The 27,167-nt window shown below is 37.3% G+C and overlaps 3 protein-coding genes across 5 annotated transcripts; 1 reads left to right on the forward strand and 2 right to left on the reverse strand.

Moving 5' to 3' along the window:
- Nucleotides 1–7,296: 7,296 nt before the first annotated feature.
- On the reverse strand, nucleotides 7,297–9,178 carry LOC124325910. Of its 2 annotated transcripts, XR_006915449.1 has the most exons (3): nucleotides 9,022–9,178; nucleotides 8,190–8,967; nucleotides 7,297–8,117 (listed from the first exon to the last, which is right to left on the reverse strand). XR_006915449.1 is itself a non-coding variant. In XM_046784477.1 (2 exons), exons 1-2 carry the CDS (start codon nucleotides 9,077–9,079, stop codon nucleotides 8,594–8,596), a joined length of 432 nt encoding a protein of 143 aa, XP_046640433.1. In that variant the 5' UTR covers nucleotides 9,080–9,178; the 3' UTR covers nucleotides 8,188–8,593. The 2 variants fall into 2 exon arrangements, 1 of the variants encoding a protein (XP_046640433.1); XM_046784477.1 differs by lacking the exon at nucleotides 7,297–8,117 and having other exon boundaries at nucleotides 8,188–8,967.
- A 5,141-nt stretch (nucleotides 9,179–14,319) lies between these two features.
- On the reverse strand, nucleotides 14,320–18,645 carry LOC124325907 (protein vav-like). 2 transcript variants are annotated; one of them, XM_046784474.1, is made up of 17 exons: nucleotides 18,081–18,645; nucleotides 17,843–18,018; nucleotides 17,701–17,778; nucleotides 17,349–17,442; nucleotides 17,053–17,229; nucleotides 16,772–16,975; nucleotides 16,564–16,683; nucleotides 16,359–16,475; nucleotides 16,121–16,288; nucleotides 15,953–15,973; nucleotides 15,599–15,804; nucleotides 15,416–15,533; nucleotides 15,169–15,329; nucleotides 14,988–15,101; nucleotides 14,781–14,927; nucleotides 14,506–14,686; nucleotides 14,320–14,443 (listed from the first exon to the last, which is right to left on the reverse strand). In XM_046784474.1, exons 1-17 carry the CDS (start codon nucleotides 18,297–18,299, stop codon nucleotides 14,390–14,392), a joined length of 2,355 nt encoding a protein of 784 aa, XP_046640430.1. In that variant the 5' UTR covers nucleotides 18,300–18,645; the 3' UTR covers nucleotides 14,320–14,389. The 2 variants fall into 2 exon arrangements, with proteins under 2 accessions (XP_046640430.1, XP_046640431.1); XM_046784475.1 differs by lacking the exon at nucleotides 15,953–15,973.
- A 557-nt stretch (nucleotides 18,646–19,202) lies between these two features.
- LOC124327854 (probable helicase with zinc finger domain) lies at nucleotides 19,203–25,196 on the forward strand. Its single transcript, XM_046786877.1, has 11 exons — nucleotides 19,203–20,488; nucleotides 20,594–20,816; nucleotides 20,889–21,228; nucleotides 21,300–21,435; nucleotides 21,500–21,666; nucleotides 21,844–22,039; nucleotides 22,139–22,375; nucleotides 22,577–22,850; nucleotides 23,743–24,292; nucleotides 24,383–24,688; nucleotides 24,752–25,196. Exons 1-11 carry the CDS (start codon nucleotides 19,300–19,302, stop codon nucleotides 25,004–25,006), a joined length of 3,873 nt encoding a protein of 1,290 aa, XP_046642833.1. The 5' UTR covers nucleotides 19,203–19,299; the 3' UTR covers nucleotides 25,007–25,196.
- The last annotated feature ends 1,971 nt before the right edge of the window (nucleotides 25,197–27,167 follow it).

A 27,167-nucleotide genomic window follows, 5' to 3' on the forward strand; every position in this document is an offset into this window, starting at 1 on the left:
TGGTGAAACTCCTTTTCCGCTAAAGTGTAATCCAAAGAAGTCAATTTCTTCTTTTCCAAATTCACATTTCTCAAAATTGAGTGTGAGATTTTTGTCCATGAGTCTCTTCAGTACCTTTTCCAGGCTTGAATCGTGTTCTTCTTTTTTTTTTCCTGTAACAAAAATGTCAACACTTCTGTTTACCACACCAGGGATTCCACTTACTGTTTGGCGAATGACGTCATCAAAAATTTCAGACGCGCAATTAATTCCAAAGTTCAATCTTTTGTAACGAAATAATCCACGGTGTGTCGAAAAAGTTGTAATGTACCTTGATTCTGGAGCTAGTTCTAGCTGATGATATCCTTGATTCATGTCTAGTTTTGAAAAGTATTTTGCTCCATTTAAATCCACAATTTAATCTTCTATAGTTGGAATAATGTGTCTGGTTCGCAAGATTTCTTTGTTTGGTGCTCGCATGTCGACACATACTCTTAGTTTTCCTGGTTGCTTTGGCTTTGGTACAGCATGACATGGAGAAATCCATTCAGTTATTGGGCCATCTGTGACAGGTTCAATTATGTCTTCATTTTCCAGGTTTGTCAGCTCTTTGTCAACACCTTTGCGCAGGTGAAAACCAATTCTCCTGTGTTTTTGAGTTACTGACTGGATCGACTGATCAATGTGTAATTTTACCAGGTAGTTCTTCATTTTTCCAAGTCCCGAAAACAGTGGTCCAAACTTTTGTTTTACGAATGAATAGTCATTTGAAGAAGATACTGAATTTGATACTTTTACCAACTTGAGCTCTTTTGTCGTGGAGTATCCAAGAAGGTTGTCAGCCTTTTCATTGTCGCTAACGTCAATAACAGCGTCGGAATATGCGTGCTTTGATTCAATCAGTGTCTTGAATTTGCCTATAATTTTCAAAGGATTTCCGCCGTATCCATTAACGGAGTTTCTTGTAGGATGAAGTGTCGGCTTGTTTGGGAGTTCATTGTATTCTTTGAAATTCAGCAGGTTGCAAGTTGATCCTGTGTCGATCATCATCTTGCATTTTCCGCCACACAGCTTCATGTGTGTGAGTGGCCTGTCATCCGATCTGGTTGGACTAATTGTCCAAGTCGACTCGTCACTCGAGCTCTCTCGGTCGTTGACTTGTCTGGTGTGCTCTTGCTTTGAAGATGATCCGGGCTTGGCTTTCCTGTTCTTGCAGCACTTGCTGAAATGATTCAACATTCCACAAGATTCACATTTCTTGCCTTTTGCCGGGCAATGTGTTGATTCGGGATGCGGCCAGTCATATCCACAATTTCGACATTTGCCTTTTGCCGGACACGGACTTCCTGTGTGAGGCCATCGTCCTCCACATTTGCGACATTTCGACGTCTTCTTCTTTCCGTTGTCTCCGGTTTCTCTATGCGACTTAAATTTGAAACTATTTCTTGATTTATTTACCGACTTAGTGGCTTGTTTCGTTGACTGTTCAACGCTTTCTGCATAGCGGTCAGCGGCTTCTACTGCGCGTGCATTTTCTAGCATTTTTTTCAGGGAAAGTTGATCTCTTAAGCACAATTTTATGAAGTTGCTTGACTTGCAGCCTTGAATAATCTGTAATTTAATTTTCTAAGTCAGAATCATTAAAATCACACCTTGTTGCGAGTTGACGGAGTCTTGTTGCAAAAGCGTCAATGTTTTCGCCAGGTTCTTGTCTGGATCTTCGGAAATTAAATACTTCAAGTTCAACATTTTTCTTCGGTTGAAAATAGGCTTGGAAAAGAGGTTCAGCTTTAGAGTAAGTGTTTTTGTCGTCTTGCACACCTGGCAGGGTGTCAAATACGTCTTCAACTTCGGTTCCTGCGTAATGAAGCAGTAAGGCCAGCCTACGCTTATCGGTAGCTGTTTTTTGGTCGGCTGAGTCTGCAGTTTGTGAGACTACATTGATTGCCTCCATAAGCCTTTCGAAGCGAATTATCCACTTTTTGCATCTCAAACCAGCGGTATGCGAATCACTATGAACTTTAAACTGATCAAACTGCGGCAGTGAATCCATTATAAAATGTAAAGGATTTAAAACTTACTTTACCTCGTCGCCAGTGTAATATTCTCACATGTGTATTCTCGTGACTACAGTGTATAGAACTAATTGTTTACTACAATGGGCAGCGCGTTATATAGTAGCGCGTGGTGTATCGGGTTACTACGGGATAAATGATATATCTATTGGGGGGCAAATGCTATATACATACACTACACGAATGATTTAGGTTGACAAATCCAAGAAAATCTTGCAAAAGACACAACGGCAGGTCTCATCTTACTTTCAACCTAGCACAAATGTCACCTGTGTTGCAGGTGCCAACCAGCTTCAAGCCACGCCAAAATCACTCTTTCGTATTTCGCCTTAAGGCTCTAAGGGCGAAAGAGGGTTGTAATCAGCCGTAGGCAGTACGAAAAGGGTGAATTTGGTGAGCGTCGTCTACAAATTCATCAGAAATTAGGCTCCAACCATGAAAAATGGCTGAGAGCCCGTTTTGAAATGGGAGGTGCTTATTTGAACTTTGAATTAGAAATACACATAGTTAGGTTCATTTCAAAAATATTTAAAAAATACCATCGCCCCTTACGGAAGCCAGCTTGGTTCCACTAAATATTAAGGCCGATATGACTTGTATTGGTCTAAAATTAAGGCCAACAGATAAAACCTTCGGCTTGCTTCCGCAAGGGGCGGCGGAGAGTACAAAAAAATGGCTGCAAGGCAGAGAGGACAAAAGGGAAAAATTAGCCTCTCAGTAAATTTGCCATATGTCAACCAATAAAATCCGGAAAAAAAATTCTTTTTGGATTTTGGTAGTTGAGATAGCAATAAACCTTTTTATACAATTAGTTTTTTCTATAGCTCCTTCGCTTTTCAGAAAAGCGATGTCAAAGCACCCCCCATTTCTAAAAAAATAAAAAAACCCAAACTTTAACGCTTAATCTTGGAAACGGTTGGGAATTCCGTCTTTCTGCAAACGCAGGTAAATCCGGCGTGCAAAGACGAACATGATAATATTTTTTTTATATTTTTAAGGCCTTTTCCGGATTTAGATCTGGAAAGCCGCTCCGGGATTTCGATCTACTTGAATCGTGGATCGCTTGTTAAAATTATCACGGCAAGATATTTTACTAGACATAATAAAGAAATTTAAGTTCAAAATTTGGAAATGCAACACACTCATTCAAGGGATGCTGTTTAGAAACAAGGGATTACAGAGGAACGTAGGAGTCGTAAAATTCGACTTAAGCTTTGCTTATACTGCGTTGCCTGTCACACGAAATCGTTACTTGCGCTTTCAACTAATTCTCGAGTTGAAACATTACAAACTGCAAGCGTTCTTTGCCAGTTTTCTAAATGGGAAAAAGGAAGGAATTGCGTTGGAAGAGGAATATCATTGCGTAGACAGCAATTGCAAAAACCTATTTCAAGAAAACGACAGAGAAAGCAGCAGAATGAAGAGTTTCGTATGAAAGGCAACGTCGCAAAAGCAAAGCTTAAGCTGAATTTTGACGCCTTCTTGGGAAACTGACAGCTAGTGAAAACAAAAAAGGAGCAAAAGAAACCAAAACATAATTGATTTGAAGGTTTCTAAACACCAACCCTAGATGGAAAATTTCAAACTTAAATTTTTCATTGGGACATGGAAAATATCTTTCCGTTATAATTAGCTTAGGCTGTTGCTGTGAGCTGAGTGTGGCGGTTAAATGACTCACCCTCCCTTCCCCCTTAATAAATCTCCCTTATTCCCCTTTACTTCGGGTCCCTTCCATGCAGGGGGCAGCCAGTGTGCTAAGCTACACTGTCGCTCCAAGTGGAATTTAACGGAATTGTTTAGTCTGCTCAGGGCGTTTGTCTACCTTTCCTGATAGACCGTAATACTGATTAAAAATTTAACGAAACAAGAAACTCTTTGAAAATAAATGAGCATGAGGCCGTTTCGCATGGTGTGATTACCTTCCGAGACAGTCGATCTGTTATGACAATAATAGCTACAGCGGTTACTTGGAGGATAACACACACTTGTATTAGAATACCTGCATATTATACATCAGTGACCATACAGATAAAGCATTAAGTTACCATAGGTAATCCAAATGAGAAGTGAGCCAGTCGATAGACACTAGGGTATGACAATGATACTAGGGTTGTCTGCTAATACGAAGTGTATGGAATATAGTAGGGATATGCAACCACCAACTGTAGGAATTGTTTATGCTCCAATACAGTCGTGTGTACCAGTGGCTCCTATCTTTTTAAAAAGATAATATTTTTTTTAAACGCCTCTTTTAAAGAAATTTGGCGAAAAATCTAACGGCGTAAACATTAAAAATTTAGCGGCAAGCTAATGGACTTTCCGCTAAATTTCATTAAAAGAGGCGTTATTTTTAAAAAGATACTATCCTTTAAAAAAGATAGGAGCCACTGGTGTGTACCTTTTAAAACATGGGATAAGCATGGTTTGATTCTTGAAGTCGGTCTAAATCGGGATTATAGAGCTAAGTTAAAGAATCTATTGGAAGAAAGGGGTTTGTGTAGAAAGATTGTACAGTTCAGTACAGTTCATCCAGTGCTACCTACAACTACCAGATTCAGAGGCACCGTTTGTTCAGCTCAACATGATTTTGGGATCAAATTAAGTCAGCACTTTGTTAGAGTGAAAAAAACAAGAAGAACCGATAAGAGCCCAGAAAGAGCTTAATTACTAATAAGTGTGCATATGCATAGGGGAGGGTGGGGTTATGTTGGACGCGTCCAAGGTTGGACAAATCCATTTATCGTTAAGCTAGTAGGAATTAATGATTCAAAAATATTAGTATGTGTAGAATTGAAATCCATATTTGGCGAAGCTATCAGAAAAAATAATGGACACATAAAAAATTTATTTCTCCAGCTTTTCCAGGCTTGTCCAGCTGGCTTTGTCTAGCTGTCAACCCTGCATGTGTTGAAGAAACCTTTTTCTCCAGCCCTCTTTTGTTTTCGGCAACTCTGCATTAACTGTCTTTCTCCCCCTTCTCCCAAAAAAACTCTGTCTGGTACGAGAAGAATTATCTTATCCCTATTTGTGTACGCATTATTCACCATACTGTTTAATGTCGAAAAGAGAAGAAAAATCAAGAATAAAAGTTATCGAGAAGAAGCAGCAGTTTCTATTTGTTAATTTAACATTTTAACTCAACGTACAGTTTTGCTCCCGCTTTTCTCTTTTTAAAAAATTCAACTGTTCATAAAGTTACAGTCGTAGAGCTTAGGAAAAAGTTGAAGATGACTACAGTATAATGGACTTCAAAAATATTTTTTTTAAATTTCATGTTAATAACATGATTTACATTAACATAACGAAATGTATCGTTAATGGAAAAAAATTCTAGCATAACACCGCCCTCCCCTACTTGCAGTCCCGTGAAATACCAAGTGAAATCACTACCAAAAGTCTTTGAAAAATTGAGATAGCTTAACTATAAACGTTTTCCTGGCTCTCTCAGGACTAAAGCGAGTTTTTACTGAAATTCGATGAAAATAAAAAGTTTTCCTTCGTAATGGGGACAAGACATCGTAATATTTTTTCAGAATTTCTATTCAAGCGAAGGTTGGATTGAAAATACGATTGAAAAAACTTGCGACGACAATATTTATAGTGGGAATGTAAAATTCGGTTACGCGCCGAAAAGAACGATAAGGGAACGTCCGGATTCTACGAAAGAGGCTTCGTCATTCAAACGTAGAGAAGGAAACGTGGGGAAGACGGGAGAATAGGAAAGGAGAAAGAGGAGTTTTAGTGAGGTGGAGACGAAGAAAGAAGACGGAGCTGTATCGAGACTGGCGTTGGAGATTAACCCGGAGAATCTAGAAGATCGACTGACACCTAAATATTGTTTGTATTCGACTGATTTTGTTATCGATATAGGCCGTGTTTGCTCGCAATAAAGAAATTTGGCTCCCTGACCCTAAAAATTCTAAAAACAAAATAAAACCGGGTTTTCCTAGTCTATCTTTCTTTAAGATGCGATCAGCCTTACTACCTAGAAAACCAGTAGCAAACCTGTTAAGGATTCTTGGACTCACTTAGTAATCACCCACACCCACTGGTTCTAGGATAGGGCGAGCGTGTACCTTTTCTATTATATCGAAATTATGGGGTAAGCAAAAAGCGGCTACTGCTAAAAAATTTCAAAAGCATAAAACGGTCACTGAACAACATCTATAACAGTGGATTACAAAATGCTATGGAATTAATGAAATTATCTTATTTTGGGCCAACCAGTCGCAACACCGTCGGCCGTCCATAGTGGCAAGTGAACAAGTGCATGGACTACTAAAGCTAGAGGACGGGTCACTTCGACAATTCCTATGTCGGCTACCATTTTTTTTGTTAGTTTAATGAATCGAGCTTCAAAATGAGCTACAGTCTTTTAAATTATCCCTATGTGGAAATATTTAATTTCGGTGATATTTTAATTAGAAATTGACGGGGAAAGGGGTAGGTGTTCGTTGGTTGTACTCACCTAGCGGTAATTGTTAGTTGACCACTCTGTAATTCTCTGGATTCTTGTGTTTGTGATCTGCATTCTGCTTTTTTTCTTACATAAACGACAGAAGAGTTTAGAATTCTTAGCGCTAGGTGGAGACAACCAACGAACACCTCTCCCGTTCTCTCACAATTGCTACCAATACGCCGAGGATCCTTGGAGAGGTTCCCGAAGGTCTTTTTTGTAAAATTTGTTTGTGTAGTAAATGTGTTTTCGATGCCGAGTTCTTGTAAGCTTTGGTGTTCGGAGGAAACCGCTATCACGCTTGATTCGCCAGCTCAGCTCGCCACGAGCATATAATAAATGGTTAATTCAAGTGCGGCAATAAACGAAACAAGAAATAGTTTGAAATACCGGGCAGGCTCAGGGCTCAGTGCGGCTTTGCTTGTTTCGTAGGGGAGACCGGGGCTATCTGGGACACGGAACTAAAATGTACAGGGCAGTTTTGATAGGTACCGGTACAATTTGTTTTAAAATTCTGAAATAAATACAGCGTATTTTAAATGATGTTTTATTTATCCTCCTAACTTTTTTTCCTGAATTTCTGATTAATTTTGCGAGTTTTATGGGAAAAACAAAAAATGGGAATCGGAAAAAAAAATGTTGACGTTTAGTTTTCAATTTTTTTATACTTCTATAAATATTTTTATAAAACCCAGTTAGCTATTTGATAGGGTTTGCTTTCTAGTTTAAGATAGTATTTTTATTTTATAAAAAATGTGTTTTTAAGTATTTGATAATTTAGTTTATTTGATGTTGTTTCGGTCCGGGTTAAATGGTACAGCCATCTGTTGCCAGGTAAACGACCAAAAAAGATCGAAAAAAATACATCTTTACATTTTTGATTGTATCTTCACTTACACTCAATAGATTGAATAAAATTACAGTAATTCTGAAAGAAAAATGAATTTCCTTTTCACTAGTGCGTCTTTCAAAAAATTTAGTCCATCCGTTGCATAGAAAAATGGTGTTCTGTTTTGGTATCCCTTCGTTTCGGACCCAAACATTTCGGCCCCATACTTGGTCATCAATCAACGCCCTAAATTTATTCCTATTATGCTTAGCGAAAAGAACAGCGCATAGTTGAAGAAGTTTTTCTGAACCAATCCGTTGATCATTATAATCCTGCCAAAATGTGGAAAGACAGTGCTGCATTTCTAGAGTGTCTTTGCGTAAGTTACTCAAAGCTTCATTTTGAGATAATAGTTTGGCCTGTAAAGCAATGGATTCTGCCTCTGAACGCACTATTCCAATAAATTTTACGAGATTTGGGGAGTTGGAGTTAACAAGAACACGGAGGGAGTTATGGAATCCTTCTACATGGTTGTTGGTTCTGCGCATTTGCATAAACATAGACCAATTTTCGGGGGGGGGGCAGATAGAGCTATTAATCCAGGTGTTTTCAACATAAATGCAAAAGGATAAAAGATCAGGATAAAAGATCTGCACAGTTGTCTCAGTTGTTTGGATAGGAATATCGTATCGGCTACTCCAATCAGCAAGTTGTGAGCCACGGCTTGGTTAAACAAGCCAGAAGATTCAGAACTTATATTTGGCAGAACGATGTTACCCTGTTAACATCAAATAGTTTTTTAATATGATCACTTCCAAATATAAACCAGAAAATGTATTTTGCTTTGTACTTAATTCCAGCTACGATGGGGGATATTAAATCCTGAGGACAAGTGAAGTTCATTGCAATCGGCAATTCAAGGGGTAAGTCCTCGGTGAACTTGCTGAAAAAGGTAACACGATATTTACTGTGAGTGACGCAATAGTAGTAACTGGTGACACTGTATGACTTCCACGGCCACGGCTTGAATAAGATGCCGGTTGATCAATTGTTGGCATAGGATCAGGTGGCGTTCAACATTTCGTCCATGTCCACGGCCGCGGCCAAGACTTGATGAAGCTACAGGTTGATCACTTACATCGGCCACCACCACGGCTCTTGGTCGGCCACGGCCACGACTTGATGGAACTACAGGTTGATCACTAACATCGGCCACAACGGCTCTTGGTCGGCCACGGCCACGACTTGATGAAGCTACAGGTTGATCACTAACATCGGCCACAACGGCTCTTGGTCGGCCACGGCCACGACTTGATGAAGATGGAGGTTGATAATAACATTGGCCCCAACGGCTCTTGGTCGGCCACGGCCACGACTTGATGAAGATGGAGGTTGATCACTAACATCGGCCACAACGGCTCTTGGTCGGCCACGGCCACGACTTGATGAAGCTACATGTTGATCAACATCAGCCGCCACAAATGATGATGAAGCTACAGGTTGATCAATATCACGTCCATTTCCAATACACAAATGTACAAATTCTTCTACATTACTACACGGATTACATTTGAAATGGAAAGCTTCCTTTTGCTTTTTCAAACGCACATATTCAGTACTGCTGGTACCTAAAATAATTATTTTTAATAAAGAGAGATAAACATGCAATAAATTTTAAATACCTTTTCCTGGCAAGCAGGTTCGATGCACGTAAAAAAGACAAGAATTGCATTCCAACATTTGAGGTCAGCATCCTGCAATAGGATGGTTGCAATTTCGACATATTTCCTCGGAATTGGGAAAACGTACGGAAGCCATAGTATTTAGACAAAAAGCTGATCTGATCAGACACCTGGCTTGACTGACTTTGAATGACAATTGAAATCTGAACTACAGACGACTCTCGGAACAGCTGACCAGAACAGAAGCTCCCTCCCAAATATTGAAAATAAAAACAACCAAAGAATTTTTAAACTATCTCTCCTTACTTTTATTAATTTTTTCAACAAATTATATTTATTATTTAACAATTTCAAAAATATTAATGAAAATGGGTTCGAAAAGGTAAATGGTGGGGCCGTATTGGTAGGTCGATTTCGGATTGGACCGAAATGTTAAGGGGCCGAAAGGGTCGGGTCCGAAATTACATACATCCTTCTGTTTTGCCCCTGGCTCTGTTCCGTTTTACCCTAAAAATTGTTTTCCTTCATTTTTTTCTCTTTACATTTAATTAAATAACTATTACATAGTTTAACGAAAAAATATGAAAAAGTAACCTAATGTAGAGAAATGCATGGGAATCACTCCTATACTTTTATTTTAACTTAATTCTTCTATTTAAAAAATTGGCAGCGTAAAGAAAAATAGTGTCCCACATAGCCCCGGTCTCCCCTACATTTTCTGCTGCATTACTATAATCGTTGAACTCGTAACTCGTTTCGAACAAGATTCCTTCGGTAACGTCCTTCGGTAATTTTTTTAAACGTTAAAGAGACAGAAAATCAAGGTTATAGTAGATTAATACATGCTATAACGTTTGGAAAATTCTGTTTCCCTTTATAATCTTCCATAATTGATTCTTTATAACTAATTGAAAAATAATCTGTAATATTATGAGTGGTGCGAATTATGAATGGCGGAGGATTCGCCCCGCCACCCCACGTCGCACTTCATGTTTAGATTAAGTTATAGCAATATTTATTACTATACTAACATGGAATTAGAAAAATTATTAGTTACATATTAACTACAAAGAAATGGATGTGCTCTTATAGCAGTTAGATTAAACCACCGCTGAAAAAATCTTTATAATTAAGGCATATAACCTAAGTGTTTTACGACCGGTTCCGAAATCGATACCGATGGTAGCGTCGCTAGCGATATTACCATTGATTTACTTCGACTTTTGTTACATTATTTGGTGTACTCACCAACCTGGCCAAGCATTCCCTCATATAATAATGTCAATGTTGGTCTATTGGTTAGCAACTCGGTCTGCCACTCGAATTGATTAGGGTTTGAATCTCGATCTCGAAAAATAAATTTGTAATTTTTGAAAAATTACACTTAAAAAGCTTTCGGAGGTAAATGGAAGTGAAAGATCGGTGGTAACTCTTCACGACCACCAGAAGATCTTGATGACTGTGAAGAGGACAAGGGAAGAAGAGAGAGATGACCCAGAGCTTCAAAATGAGTATAATCAAACATTTTAAATGTTCCTCAACTTCTTGGTTGATGACTAACTGTTAAAAAAAGGAGGAATAGAAATTTTACTTGATCAAAAAATTTATTAAAATCAAGACAACAAACAGTAAACAAAAAGAGGTGATAATAAAACAAAAGATTTAAAAAAGTAATAATGGGAAAATACAAAGTAAAAAGAAGAATAAAGACGAAATCGAAATCGAACATAAAAACAAAATCAAATAATAAATACTCTCCACTCCCGTAGCAGAAAACTTGTCTTGCTAGGGAAGATCCAAACTTTTTTTTTGTTTTTGTTTACACTGCTGAGCATGCACTGACAGTTGGAAGGTTACGCAAAAAAAGCGAATTCACTGCCTAGGATTCGGCAACCAGCTAGGTAACAAGTACGCAAATTAAATTTTTAAAACAGTAATGAAAACAAATGAAAACCCCGTTATGCCATGTATCAAATTTTGACAGAATTATGTACAAAATTTGGTGACGATTGGTCATTCAGGGAAGAAACGTATAAAGGAACACTAAATGGACATTAAACCCTCTGAATTTCACTACTAGCTACTACTACCCTACCCCCTACACCCCACACCCTATATTGTTAAGGACCTTCGTATATAAATATACCTCAGGGATAACTACGCCTTAGATTTGACGGTCCCGTTTCAAGTAACATTATTTATAAAAAACGATAAAAAAGGCAATCGCATTTGATAGCATAATTTCATACATGGAAATTGTATTTCCTCATTATTAATTTCATTTGATGAGGGTAGGTAGCACTTTACAACAGTACCTAACACTGCATTGCTCTAAAATGTGCATCAATCTAATCATAACAGGAACACAGAAAGACAAATGGAATTTGTCTTTGTGTAATGAATGGAACGAATGGGTGGAGAAGAGGAAACGTGGGTCCCCTTTTTTTCGTACGCTCTCCTCCCTCCCATTCATCCCATTCTCCCTTTTCTCCCCGTTCTCGCGCTAAAAAGGTCTAGAGCCATGCTGCGTTGCCAGATAAAACGGCTAAATAAAACAGATCCGAATGAGCCCTATAGGCATATCGTGGCGTTTCGTGGAAATAGACAATTTTCTCCTTATTGCCACGAAATATGTCGTGGCAATAGACAGTTTCGACCGACGCGTCACGACATATGTCGTGGCAATAGATTTAACCATTCTTAGTTAGCATTCATTTGGATTCAAACAGGCTACCAAAAGCCGTCACCAGATGGGGGTTTTAGTACTGACAGGACAATAGATCTCTATGGCTATTGCCCTGTCAGACCGGCATGGCAATAGATTTCACGCCACGCTACGAACGAAATTCTCTGCTGCAGGAGACAACAAAAAAAACAGTCACAAACAAAAATTAATTAAAAATTAACCAGATTGAATTGGGGATAGAAATAGAAATTAGGTAGGGGAGACTGGAGTAAGACGGGACGGTTTTCGTTTTCCCCTTATATCTCCCAAACTAATCATTTAATTTCTTTAAAAATTTTTTTTATGTATTCCTTATTGTAATGTACCCCTCATATGTTTTATATAATTTAATAATGAACCATTTCCCCATAAAAGACCTTTAAAGTTAACTCAGATTTGTGGGAGGAGCCTATTTTTTGGGTAAGTGAGGACACTGGGGTGGGTGGTGAGGGACGTCATCCGTTTTTGCCTTAAAATTCATTAAGAAAATTTAAAAAAAAATTTAAAAATGTCCCACTGCATAGACTCTTTGAGTTTATAAATTTTTCAATTTTATTATTGTGTTAATGAACCTTTTTTCTTATACATACAAAAACCCTTTTGGAGCATTAAGATATCCTGCGTTGCCAGGTAAAGAAATCAAGCCTCTTTAAAATGCTGCACGCTTATTGGCCCGTAACTGTCCCAAATTAGTCAAAAACAGCTGTCCCGATCGATTTCCCGATTATGACTCTTTTTTTTAAAAGGTCATACTGTCTAAACTAATTGATCTTAAATTCTAATTTTTGTTTCTAACGATCAAGAAATGATTCAGCTTCATTTCCATACTACATTTACATGCCATTAGCGTTTATTTGTTTCTATAAACATAAAATGGCGGAGACAAAAATTTCAAAAAAAAAAACGTTTTTTTAGTTTTGTCAATAACTCATGCAGTTATTGACAAAACTCAACCAAATTTCATGCCAAAGTATATTATACGTATTTAAATAACATACTAAATTTTTTAAAATTTTATTAACATCTACTTTTTTTTCCCCCACTGTCCCTTTTGACCCGGTGTCCCGGTATACTCCAGTCTCCCCTAATAGAGAAATGAATAAAGTATTCACTGTTAAAAAGAAAAGGGGGGAAATCAAAGTTATAGGTAAGAATACAACTTTTTTAACGATAAGAAGTTGGTTTTTTCCATAAGACGCTGTAGGCGACACAGGGCGACTGGCCTGGGCGACTGTAGGCGACACAAATGAGATTTTCGCATTTGCGGAGAATGCGCAACGCGGGATGTCCAACTATTCATTGTGGCTGCCGTTTATTTCTTTGTCATTTTCTAAATAATTATATAATTACGACAAATAGAATGCTATGGCATGAAAACGTTAACAGAACATTTTTATCCGTAATTATTAATCCTTGAAATTCTTTCCCGGATTAGTTTTGTGTACCTTAAGAAAACTCAAAATCCATCTATTGCGCTTGGCAGGCGAATTTCATTAATCTCCAAAGCTATCTATTGAGCTTAGCAGGCGAATTTCATTCGTTTCAATCAATTTTTCCTCCAACCCCAAAATGCCTCGCCCTAGACTCGCCCTAGTCCCTTCGGGAAATTAAAACGTAAATATCTTTTTTAATTTGTTGTTATCTTTATTATCTTTACTAGAAAGGTGCTATGGAGACTTAGAATCGCTTTTTTAAGCACTATCGATTGATCCTTCTTTAAAAATTATTATTAAAAATCCAACCGACAAGCTATAACGCGGCGGAAAAGGACGATTGACTCGTCCTCTAGCTTGAGTAGTCCTTGAAACGTGGCACGTGAGTCACTAGGCCCACTTAAATACATCTCGTTCTACACCGCGTCCGCGGATAAACCCCGAGATGTTGGCAAATTTCTTATAAATACTTAATAATTCATTTTATGTATTTATGGTTTTTAATTGCCGTTTTCTTGAAATCAGTTGATGTGTTAATTTTCTTTGTTTAACACTCGTCAACCTAAATTGATTCGAAAGTTTTTTTCCAACTCGTATAAACTAAAAGTGGAATTTTCCCCAAATATGCGGTTTTTGACAAAAATTGAGTCGGGGGGTGAGAGACTGGTAAGGATGTGGATGAGGGATTACACGGATGAGAGCGACTCCTTTTATGCTGTGCACGGATGTGGGCCGAAGCTACACGGATTAGGGCAATTTTAAATATACTTTTTTTGTGTAATTTGTTTGAAATCTGGGGATTTTTTGCAAAATCGCCGCCCACATCCGTGAAACAATGGCCCACATCCGCGTCACATAAAGCCAGCAGGGCTTTTATATCCTTTAGAGAAACGTCCATGTCTCTCTAAATATAGAAAGTCCAGGGACATAGGAAGTACTCTTACCATCTACGCCTGCATACCTTGGCACTATTTCGTTCGTCACCCATATAAGTTTGAAACCAATTTTAGCAGATTTAGGTTGAAGAATCCATGCGCCGCCAACTCATACGTATGAAGGTGTTAGGTTAAAATTTTCCTAGGAAACTTTGACTATAAACCCTGCGTTCGAAATTAGGTGAAAACAAATTGAAGACACTAATTTAAAATACAGACAAAGTATATATCACATTGTGAGCGAAATTATTGGCACGTTTCAGCTAAAATTCACTTCACCCTTCATAAAATTTGTCTTCTTTTACGAAATCTTTTGGAAAATAACCATCCTTAGAGAAAAAAATACTTGTAAGAACCACAATACTGTATATAGCTAGCATTAATAACAAACCTGGTCATTAAATCTACCCTTCCACCATCCATTTTCGTCCCCTTCTTTGCTTACTACAATGAGATGTTGCCCTTTAGATATAGACAACTGGTTAAGGTCGACGTCGTCGGGGACATACTCTTTTATGACTTGTGCTGTGGCAAACAAATGTTTCCATGGTACTTTCAAATAAGCGTCCAAACTACACAATTTAGACAAAATAATGTGAAAATTAATAAATATTGATTTCTATTAGTAAATAATAACAGGCCTATAATATAAAAACAAATACTTGCCCTTTGAAAGATTCGCGGAGGCTGTTGTGCTCATATCGGTTTATTAATTCCACAATTGAACGAAAAAGAAAACTTTCAGAAAGAAAGTATCTTCCTCCGTTATCAGAGGTATGAACAACTTTCATGTGTTTAATCTCTTCTCCTGTCCTGCAATAATTATTTTTCCTTATTTAATTTTGAAGCAGGACATTTTTATTGCAATGCTACCTTAGACTCAATGCGTATGTGTTGTCGTTTGATTTAAAGCGCAATAAGTAAGTCCCGAGAGGCGTGTTTCTTAAAACGGCTTCAGCAGCAGTTCGTGTCATTTCACCAGCAAACCTTAAAATGCGAAATGAAAATGTAAGACTATGCACAAAAAACTGTACGGATCGCGTAAATTTCAAACCAGGGATATCTCTCTAGATCAATATGGTGAAACGCTGGAGACGTAAGCTTAGCTCCAATTTGCCGTGGACGAGGTGGAGGAATTGGAACACCACAGCTTTTAGTCATTGACCCTAAGCATTCTCTATGAACTGATACACTGCATTTGTTACAACGATATCCCTAAAATAAGAACATAAAAATATGAAAGCAAAGGTTTAATTTATGTGAACAGAAATGGAAAGAGTTTCATTCATCAACAAATCAACCTGTAAAAAGGATCCTTTCAGAAGTTTCTTGCAAAAATGGCACGAAATTGAATTGGAAAAGGTATGAAACTCGTAATTGTGATCTGATCCCCATGATTCAGCTGGATTTAGCTTTTCTCTAAGAAAAAATGTATAAATCAGATTACATAAATTAAACATAGAAAATAGAAAACTTATACTAACAAGGTTTCGCTGAAAGCTCCAATCCATTTATTCTTCGCTTCGGCCGATTTAGCATACAAGGTGTAGGCAGTTTTATTTTGATTGTCGACAAGAAGCCACTGATGACTCCAGCGAATTTCTCTGCCATTTTGATTCCGACTCGTTGGATGATCCTCCAACTTAAATTTTTCCAGTGATAAGAATAGCTTGAAGGAATACTGGTCTCCCTATTGAGATACAATTGAAAACTTTGTTGAGTACACGTCACACATCGAAATCTTGCCGAGTTAATAGCATAATACTCTCTAGGTCGAATTCTAATCAAATTCATGTATGTATCATGTTAGAAATCAAGTGAGATAGAAAACTATTTACCCCTAACAATTTATCCACCATCTAGAAAGGGTTGGTGAAGTACGACCAGATTACCAAAGTTGTTGGAATGGAATGTTAAATAATGACATGGGTTAATTAAGTTCTAGTTATGGGGTGCAATGATAAATGAATCTGAGGTTAAATTAGTGAAAATAAAAAGCAAATTACACGAGTGGCTTTGCAAAAGATGACGCCACGGTTGAACAGAAAAACGTATCGTGTTTTTGCATTGCGTGACTCTTCATGCGACCGCATTTTAAGTTCACCGTCCTTTATCAATCGTCCGTATTCTACCAAATCGCAGTTCTCCATCGTATTCCAATTAGAAATACTCGCCTAAAACACGAGCAAATTCCATTAGAATCTTATTCTTGAAATGAAAAATGTTATGGACAAAATAATATACCTGTACGTCTTTAATAATTTGACGCATTTCATAATCCCGTGTAGATTCATTGGTGTAGTCAGCTATGTCAACCATAGCTTCGTAGGCCAACTGAAGATCATGATAATCTTCGTGTGACTACATTCACACACATGTTGTGATTTTGGCATGCAAACGTACACAAATAAATATTATAAAACGCAATCATAAAATCCAATCGAGCTACCTTTTCCGTGTGTTTGCACAAATTTCCTAATAACAGTGGATACTTTAATAACCGTTGCATCGGAAGCGTAATTAGATCTTCCAAATTTAGAGCTACTTCACTAGCCTCCCGCTGACAACGCTGTAAAACATAGAAGTATTTCAAAAATAAAATTTTAGCTTCACAGAATCAAGAGTTAAAGTTTTTGTTGTTGTATCAGTTATTTTACTTCTATTTTTTCGGCCACTTCTCTACTCCTGCAGATAGCTGATTTGATGGCGCGTCGTGCACTAGAAAGATTGGAGCAGATGCTACCATATATCAAAAATTTGTCTTTCCAATTGAGGAAAACCATGTGTAACTTGATAGCATTATTAGTAGTGCATGCTTTAATCAAATCACTATACAATCCTGTGTGTATTTCATGCAATTCCTAGCAAAAACCAAAAAGAAGGAACGTCAATTTCATCAATATTTATTTTATATTTTAGATATGAATTGGGAAAATACCTCTATACCATGAAATACGCATTTCTTTTCATCCTCCCGAAGAACAGATGAAAGTGGGACTATAAAGTTGGTTTTAATCATATTAAGAGCTTCTATGTATCTTTTTTCGGACTCCACAAGTTCTCTTATGGAATATTCTCTTTTAACCACTGGTGGTTGAGGAAACGGGTGATGAGTCTATAACAATTTTTGAAATAACGCATATTGATCTTAAGGGAGAGTGAAATAAATGTAATGAAAAAGAAATTTTGGCAGACACCTAGTTTGAACTACAAGCACAAAAGAATTATACTAACCTGGGGACTTTTGTTGTGTTCTCCTACAGAGCACAATTCTTCATAGATATTTTCACCAGTGACAGCATAATTGTATTCACAATATTGATCCTCCCTAGAATAATTTAGAAATTGTTTCAATTTATTTTTTATAAGCACACATTATTGGAGAACCAGGTAATAGTGGGCACAAAACTACGTTCTTATTCCAAAAAGGGTAAGATAATTTACCCTGAGACAAACTTATTATTTATTGCTTTAATCTTTTGAGGCATAAGTTGAATTGTTCTCAAACATTTTGTTTGTTTGTCCAGTGACACTGCTTTTTGGAAGTTTGATAAACTTTGGATTACCTAGTTGCACTTTTACTTACTGTTGATCAATATCTTCCAGTCTCCTGTATATTTCATCATCTTCTACATATTGCCGACTGTCAACAGCAGGAAATCCTCTTAAATGCCACACAAAAAATTAACAATATAAATGTGTCATTATAATGAAATTCAACAACTTACTCAATTCCTTTTTGTGCAACTTTGCTGCATTTAGAAAGCTTTGATAAAGTTCTTAAAACTTTCCCAAAGTCTGTGTAATCAAAAAGCATTGCTGGTTCAAACAAATCCGAATCAGCAAGATCAAATTTATTCCTGCAAGCTCGTAGAAATAAACGAATGTTCTTCAAGCTCATGTACTAACAAAAAAGTTAACAATTTAGCTTGAATGATAAAGGTCATATTAGGAGAAAAAAATTACTTGTGACATTTGTGTTCTCTGACAGACATCATGGAAATCCAAGGCATTAGGATCAAGCTTGGTGATAAGGTAACATAAAATAAATCCATCTCTGATGCACTGACCAAAATGGATCAGTTCTGAATTTGGGGGGAATTGATCACTTCTCAAGATTTTAAGTCTGTCAAGCCAATCAACACATTCTCTCCACAAAGGAACACGTTGCGAACTACCCGCCATATCATTAATATAATTAATCGGCGAAATCAAAATAACACGATTGTTATATATTGACGTCCACTTTACACTCGAACTAGAATCAAGATGTCAACAAAACAAAAGTGAGAAACTCTGCTGTTTATGGCCGAGTTCAACTCAAACTTCTGAATAAAAGTATATAGAACACGAAAATCCTCAAAAGCTCGATTAACCAGAGAAAATTTCTTCCACTATAAAGTTGCTGGGAGTAGATTTGCACTTTACAGTCCAACAAATAGTTACTAGTCAACCAAACGACAATAAGTTGATAAGTTAAAGTTACTCAATTGATAGTGATCAAGTTTTTCATCATAGTTCCCGTTCGGAATCAAGAACGAAGTTCCTCATAGGGTCGCAAGTGGCGCTATTTACCTTTACTTCGTCTTCGTTTTGTGTTATTTTATTTCAAATTTATTTTACGCACTTTCTCTACTATTATTCTCTGCTATTATTCCTTTTTTCTGTTTTTTTTTTGCGAATAACATGAAAATTTTAAATATTGAAATAATTTTAAATAAACAAATAACTTGACATGCATAGGCATAGGCCTAGGCCTACTGCATAGTGCAATTTAAAAAAGTGCGGCAATTGCTAGCCTATACTGACGCAGTGACGCTAAACTTTTTTTATACGAAATGTAGTAAAATATTAAAATAGAGACATATCAAAAGATGTAAGCCAAGCAAGTTAAACTTAGTAAATGATAATTTTTTTTATTTAGACTGAACTGTTGAACATAGACTTTTATTATAATTTAGCATAAAATATTTAAATAGTCAGCATCACGCGCTTCCACATTGCTAGTTCTTAGCTCCTCCCCTTTCCAGTAGCTGTTTCCAAGCTTTACTTTTCCATATTCCAAGTACACCAAATACCGGTTCTTTAGTTCATTTCTATTAACCTTCGAAAAAAATTGTGTTAAGTTGTTCCAAGTTTTTTGGCATTTCAGTTGAAACAACGGAAAAGTTTTTCCGAAGTCCTCATGGCTTTTTTTGACGAAGACATCCCGTTGAACCGTAATGTGATAAATCCAACTGATAAAATTGAGTTGTTGAGCAAATTTCGCGCACCTCCAAGTGGGCTAACTTCGGAAGAGTTTCGCCTTTGCAAGCAATTCGAGAAAAACAATACTTGCCGATTGGGTTCCCAGTGTGTTGAAGCTCATGGAGTTGAGGAATTGAACCAATGGATTACTTTTTGGAATACATTGAAAGACAGAATCAATACCCAATTAGAAAAAAATGTGGTTTGCAAGACCTTTCTTCAGAAACTTCATTTGGAATCCAGTAATTTTGACAGATCCAAATGCATGTTTGTTTCGAACTTGCCATTTGTTGACTTGAAGCTTGAAGAAAGTGTCAATGTTACTTTATCAACAAAGCCAGCTAGTACTAGTTGGACTATATCTTTAAAATCTCAAGAAAAACTACAAAATATTGGTCTGTTGGAGGACAATTATCGTGAAAACTTTTTTATTCAAAGTGTCTTAACAAGAGAATCCAATTTGAAACATGGACATCTCACAAAGAGCCGTCAAGAGTGGAATAGTTCAAGCTGTGAAAACCCTTTCACCATAATCATCACTATCAAATTTAAATCCAACATATATGGTTCCTTCAATCAAGCAGTCATCTTTGATTTCGGAAGCAAATCATACTTGTCACTTCCTCTCAGGGTAGAAGTGTATCCAGCTAATGAAGGATTTGAGTTAAGCAAGGATGGAAAGCAGCTAATTGTTTCTTCAGAAAATCGGTGGACAGAAGAGAATGCTGACATATTTAGATTACCATCAACTCATTTGGAAGATCACTGCTTAGAACTCCAAAAAAAATACCCACAAGCTGGTCATAAGCTGAAATTTCCAACTGCTTTTGAAACAACCATCTTAAATCATGCAAATTACAAAGAACGAATGCACTTATTGCTTTGTGTTGAAGAACTTGCTCAAGCAAGAATTCTCGCAAGTTTCAATTTAACAGGCAATGTAATTTTGACTACAAATTATATTTTATCACCTGGCCCACTTTCTACAGCGAAATATTGCACTGGAGAAAATGAGTTGTTTGCAAAACTGGAACTGACATATAATATATCCGAGGATACACCTGCTGGCCGTTTAATTTTAAACAATTGTAATGTTGCATTGATATCTTTTGGTCTGGATAGTCAAGGTATTTATCTCATATTGCTTTTTTTATTTTCTCCCTTTACGTGTGTTTTCTTTTTTTTGTCCTTGCCGTTTTATTTTGGTCAATTTTCTAATTTTTATTTTGTAGGTAAAAGGCGAGCGTATGAATGCGTCATCGAAGATAAAACCAAAGACGCTATTTATTTACGTCTCAATGAAAAACTGGTGACTGATTTTCAATTAAAACATGGATCCGAGTTTCGAGTTCAAGCTCAGTTTCAGCTGAATCGAGATGTATTTTGCGAGAAACACTGGGCGATAGATCTTTGTACTACTAAGATTCTTTTTCCAGATGTAGCTGTATCATACAGGTGATTATTGTAGGGTTATTTTTCAGGATGCATTGTGTTATCATTTTTTGTTTTATCTTTTTGCATTCACAGATTTGAAGGGGAAATTCCTGAAATGGTTACGAAGTTGAACGTCCAACAACAACAAGCCGTGGCTGCAATTTATTCCAACCCTCGACAGAAGAGAGCGCCAATTGTGATAGCTGGACCATATGGCACGGGCAAGACGTTCACTTTTGCACAGTGTATCAAGGTCATTTTAGATCAGCCTGACACACGTGTGTTAGTATGCACTCACTCGAATAGTGCAGCTGATTTGTATGTAAAAGATTATCTACATCCTATGGTTCAAAGTGGAATGAATCATTATCGTCCTTTGAGAGTATTTTACAAAGTCAGATGGTTGGCAACAGTTCATCATTCTGTCATCGAGGTTCTTAGAATAAAAATCTTAAGTGTTGGATTCGATTAAATGTTAATGTATTATTAATGATTGATTTACAGTATTCTTTGCGTGAGACCGATCCAACCAAAGCTTGTAGCTTCCGGCTTCCAAAATTAAGTGAGATAGAGCAACACCGCATCGTGGTAACCACACTTGGAACGACAAGTTACCTCTTGCGGGCTGGTGTAAAGAAAGGTTTGGTCGATTACTTAACTGGTTTACTATTGACATTTCAATGATTAATGAATATTCTTGGCAGGTTACTTCACTCATATCTTAATCGACGAAGCAGCGCAGTGCACCGAATGCGACGTTTTGATCCCTCTTTCATTAGCTGACGAACGCACTCGCATTGCGCTAGCGGGTGATCACATGCAGTTGAGTCCAGAAATATTTTCACAGGTGGCTCGAGAGCAACAATTCCAGGTATTCTTTAAAAAATTTCCAAAATTGGGATGATACGATACATTCCATAAATTTCTTGCATTTACTGGCTCATGAAAAAAATCAGATTAATTAAATCCTTAAGATAAGGACTTTTTACGATTCCAAGTCCCTGTTAGTTTATGTTAAAATTATAACACGACACTTAATTATATTTAGGTTTCTCTGCTAGAGCGGCTTTATGACCGTTACCCACAAGAATTTCCATGTCGAATACTGCTATGTGAAAACTACCGGTCTCATTTTGCCATCGTGAAATTCACTTCTGAACTTTTCTATGACAATCGTTTAAAAAGTGTTGGAAAGAATGAACAACATGCTGAATTTTACCCACTTACATTTAGGGGTGCTAAAGGTAATAGCAAAGTTGTTTCTTAATGATTCGTGAAATTGTAGCGTTTGACTGTTTCCGTTATCCTTTATGTAAACGTTTACTTGTGATTCGAAAATTTAGGTGAAGATGTCCAAGATCCAAACAGCACCTCAATTTACAACATGGCTGAAATCTATGAAATTGGTGAAGTGGTGAAAAAGTTGCAGGACACATGGCCTCAAGACAGCTGGGGTGCTTTTGACGAGAACTCCATCGGGATTGTTAGTCCATATTCGGATCAAGTGTCCCGGATACGCGTGCATCTCCGCCACCGTAAACTGTTCGGAGTTAACGTGGAGAGAGTTTTAAATGTCCAAGGTAAATTTCGACTTAAACATAATGTTTTGTTTGTTTGTTTTTTTAATGGAACTTCCAATTTGTGTAGAAGCATGTAGAAATACTTCCACTAATTGAATAGCAAACCTTTACATAGTTATATTTCAATAAGATTGCTAGTTATTTTTTTTTTTTTTAAGCCTAAACGAAACTTGGATAATAAATCATTAATATTTCATTCAGGAAAACAATTCCGCGTCATAATTTTGAGCACGGTACGAACTCGCAATACTTGCGTCAACGAGGAAAAAGAAAGGAAACGGCGGAAATGCCCTTTTCTGCAAGCGGGGAAAGATGAGTACGAGCTCGAAGAGGAAGAAGATAACGAAGAAGATGAAGAAGCGCAATTTGGATTTTTGTCATCTGCCCGTCTCATGAATACCGCTGTAACACGAGCTCGAAGCTTAGTAATTGTCGTTGGAGATCCTTTAGCTCTGTGCTCGGTTGGTAAATGCAGGTAATTATACTTTTTCTTTTCGTCAAAAGTTTTTTATTAGTTAGTTTATTATTTGAATATTGTATAGAAAATAAGGACAATTTCATTAGTTTTCTAGTCGTGTGACTTTGGAAATTTTAGGAAAATCAGAACAGTTTTTGTGTTAGCTATCGGTTGCTTCTTCAAAATAGAAAACTCAGTACGATTTAATAAAATAAGCCTTTATTAGACATTACTTTTGAAATAAGTTTTGTCTCCATTCCGACTTACTTTGAACGGACTCTGTGGCCAATCTAACACAAGCACTTTCTGTTTTCTTTTTCGTCCTTTCATTAAAATTAAGGGATTTTCAATTTTAAACAGGAAAGTTATAATAGTTGAATGTACACGGTCATATAAATCAGTTAATATAAATGTAATGTAAATGTTTTATGGAAATCATAATTTGTTGTATTTGCAATTATGCAATATTTATAAGAATAAGAATTTAAAAGGAAGGAAGATCGATCTGATTAATTAAGTTTGCTGCCGTCAGGGTGCATCAAAGAGGTGAATCCCTATCCTTCTCTTTCTCTTGTTTGAATCCCGCGTGTAATTTTGGCTGACTTATATCTACTGAAACGAGATCCAGACATTTTGTTTCGGCTTTTGTCTGACGCATCTCACCGAGAATTTTTCTGTGATTCGAAGTTTTTTTTTTATCATCCTTGAAAATTACCAATCATTACCACAATTCGCATTTTTCCTCAAATGTTTGCTTGCATTTCGTAGAATAAGGTATTCATTCAGACTAAAAAATTTCCCTGCGTTTCCTTCAGAATTCATTATTCGCCACGTGGCGAATTCATTTACGTCGTCTTTTTTTTTTGTGTCTTTGTTCGTGTTGTTAATCGATATCCTTTTATGCATACAGGAAATTGTGGCACCGTTTTATTGAAGCGTGTCGCGATCAAAACTCACTCTACGGAATATCGTGGATGCAATTGCGTTCACACCTTGACGCCCTCGAAATGAAGAAACTTTATGGATTGAATCCGATGGCGCCTGAATTTGTGCCTAAAGTAATACGTGTTGGGCAGTCATCTCGAGCCACAGGATCGACGTATTCTCCAAGCATAATTATGTCGACACAGCAGTACACCCTCGGATTGCCTCCTTTCTATTTGCCACCGCCACCCTCATCGACTGCAACGGCCGGTATCCCGCCTTTCCCACCGCCACCTTTTTATCAGCAACGGTTCAATCCTTGCAGTCCTCACCGTCAGCCGCAGTTAAATCAATCGCCAGCTACTCACCCGCACAAACCTAGACCTCGCATCCTTCCCTTTAATACTAAATCACCCAACTATAGTACTCCACATCTTCCTGGGCCGATTGTTCCTCCGCCAGTGGTCAACCATTCGTTTGGAAATTTCGGTACAGCTCCCAACTCGACTTTCTCACAGCTCAATTCCTCTTTCCAGGTTAGAATTCGGCCTCATCATTTATAATTCCATTGTACCTCCAGACGTGTTTATCTGATATTTTCTAATGTGTGTTATTATTTTTTTTAGAATCTACACATGTCTCCAAGGTTTTCTGGGAGTGCACATAGCCAACAGTTACATGAAATGAACTTGTTTCGGGGATTCGACATTTCGTATTCCGCCCCGTTGAATCGCGATGAATCTGTCGAAGCGAGTGGACCAGCTCACCGAGCTATCTCGAAGCCATTAACCGTCCAACAGCTGGAGGCTGCCCTTTTAAAAGAAACTCAAATGTCGTCCAAGATGGAATCGTGGCCAGTATCGCCTAGTAACGAGTCCATTTGGACACCTCTCAGCGGCCCATCTCTTTGGGATAGTGCGGTTTTTTCTAAGGTTTGTTCTTGTTAGATTGGCATACATTAGTGTTCAGTTTAGTCATTTTTTTTCTTCTCACAGGAGGAAGAAACCAAGAACGACACGGTACCATTGTACTTACGCACCTCAAATAGCAACAGCCAAATGTCAGATGACGAAATGGATATGCTGGTGAATTCTTTTGTAAAGCCAGAAGAAGTCGATTCTGAGACAGATGGAGAAATTCCCTTGTGGGCGGACGTAAATCTAGAACCAAACGAGGATATTGAGGTCAAAACTCTTCAATTCGAAGAGTCAGTTCTCCGCTCACTCCGAAAAGAAAATCTGATTGAATAATTGTGTGTGTGTGTGTCTCTCTCTTTTTCAAATCCCTTATTTTATCACCCCATGATTTTCTATCTGGACTTGTCGATCAATTTCAAGTGAAGACATACCAGCCTGTAATGTAAAGATTAATAACGATATTCCTTTTTTTATTGAATTCTAAGCAATATGTCATGATATAGTAAAATCGTTGATTTCTTTATTTCCGTGTACATATTAAGTACATTGTGTGTGAAAACGGATTCCTTTCAATCCCGACAGCTAGAGACGGCGAATCCGATCATAGTAGGTCACTCGATCCATCCATGAGGTCTTTTGTGAAAGTACAAATCGCAAATCGGTAACACTCGCTATATCAAATATTTCCGAGAGACAAAGTTGAGTGTAATGGAAGTGGTTGGTTTTGATCAAAGTCAGTGGTCAATCAAAAGGCGTCGTAGCCAATTATAAGAAGTTTTGGAAAATAAGAAGCGGTTTTGCATATATTCGTAAGCACCAACCATGGTTATTATCCTTAGATGAATGCTGGGTGCCTGGGTGGCTCTGACAAGCAATGCATCAAGTTTCTTCAAACGATTCATCGGTTGGAATTCACGACCAACCGTTTCAGTCGGGAAAGCTAGCCAAAAATTAATATATATTTAGATTCGAAATCCGTAAGAGCCTCAAACGTTTACAATAGTCGTTGTCTTAGTAGACTGGTTTCGTTTTCATTAAAAATTTTCTGATCTAATTAAAACATCAGTGATGAGAGTCTTTTTAAAAAATTGCATTCATCTCTCATTGATTTTTCTTTTTTTACAAACAACCAGAAGAGACCCTAACTTCATTAATTGAACCATGTGCACCAAAAGTTATTTGGGGCTACAGAGGGTAGGAGGGCGGCACCGTCAAATCGTTTGATGTTTTAAATTGTGTACTATGCTCAGCAAGTGCTGCTGCTGGCCTGCTGCTGCCGCTGAACTGCTGTCCGTAACTTAGGTGGTCGTTTGTTTGATCTTTAGACAACTAAACACGCGATGACGCGAATACAGGCCAAAATGAAGTTGCTGGATTGCTCTCTTCTCGTTTTACTTCGTACAAAAGTTTAGTTTTCAATAGAAATTACGACAATTTCTTGAACTCGTTTACGTCTTGTCGAGGAAGTTTGTTTGAATCCAATTTAATGTAAAAAGTGATGTTGTTGTCGTTACGTCATATTCTATACATCTTCGGTTATCGCCTTAACAAAAACAAGTCGGATAAGGGATAACGAATACATCGAATTCATCAAGTCCGATTGTAATTAATCGGATCAATTTCTCTTGAATTCTCCGTAGGCCACACAGGCACACACTATATGAAACATAACGATATATTTTTATTAGTGCTCGCGTTTCTCATCTGTAATGTGTGGTAGGCGATAGTCTTTTTTTCGCATTATTTACGCAAAAAAGTAATTTACTCAAGTAGGTTTCGCAAAAATCATCGCGAAAGTGGTCGAACGGAGGCGGAACATTTGAACAAGAATTGTAAGAAAATAAAATTTTTGTAGTTGCTAGTGTACGACAACATTTTTAATGGCTTTTAAAGCTCCGTTATGATTCCCAAAATCAAATTTGATTAAAAAATAATAATAAAACAAAATAAAATAACATCTTATTAGGAACGATACCGGTACAGGCCTTACAGCACAGCCACCAAAAGAATAGGACAACACCCGTCAACGTCATAAGTCCTATGTTTTGTTATGAAAAATATCATTCTATTAAACGACAACATTTTTTTAAGGGATAAAGATTTCTACTCTGAAAAATATTCGGGTTGTTGTGAGGGAAGGGGAATATTTGGGGTCACAGGGCTGCAACGGTATATATATCGTTCATGGTTTCTTATTATTTCTTATACCGCCTATATACCCGCTATGGTAATTAGGGATTGAAATGAAAAATAAAATAAAATATACGAATTCTAAATGTTGACTGCTCTCTACACCTAATCTGATAAGGTAAGATTTTTTCGTGCATCTATTTAAATTTTGAGTTACAGCAGGAAGTGGGGAATAAGACTTAATATTTTGTGATTTCGTTTATTTTCTTTTCTGGCAATATATATGGATGTTTAGAAAAATAAGCAGGTCCATCCTTAATAGGCTGATCTATTCATCTTGATTATGCAGCACGTTCTAAAGCAT

Source organism: Daphnia pulicaria, chromosome 2 (genome assembly GCF_021234035.1).
Source record: "Daphnia pulicaria isolate SC F1-1A chromosome 2, SC_F0-13Bv2, whole genome shotgun sequence".
Lineage (NCBI taxonomy): Eukaryota > Metazoa > Arthropoda > Branchiopoda > Diplostraca > Daphniidae > Daphnia > Daphnia pulicaria.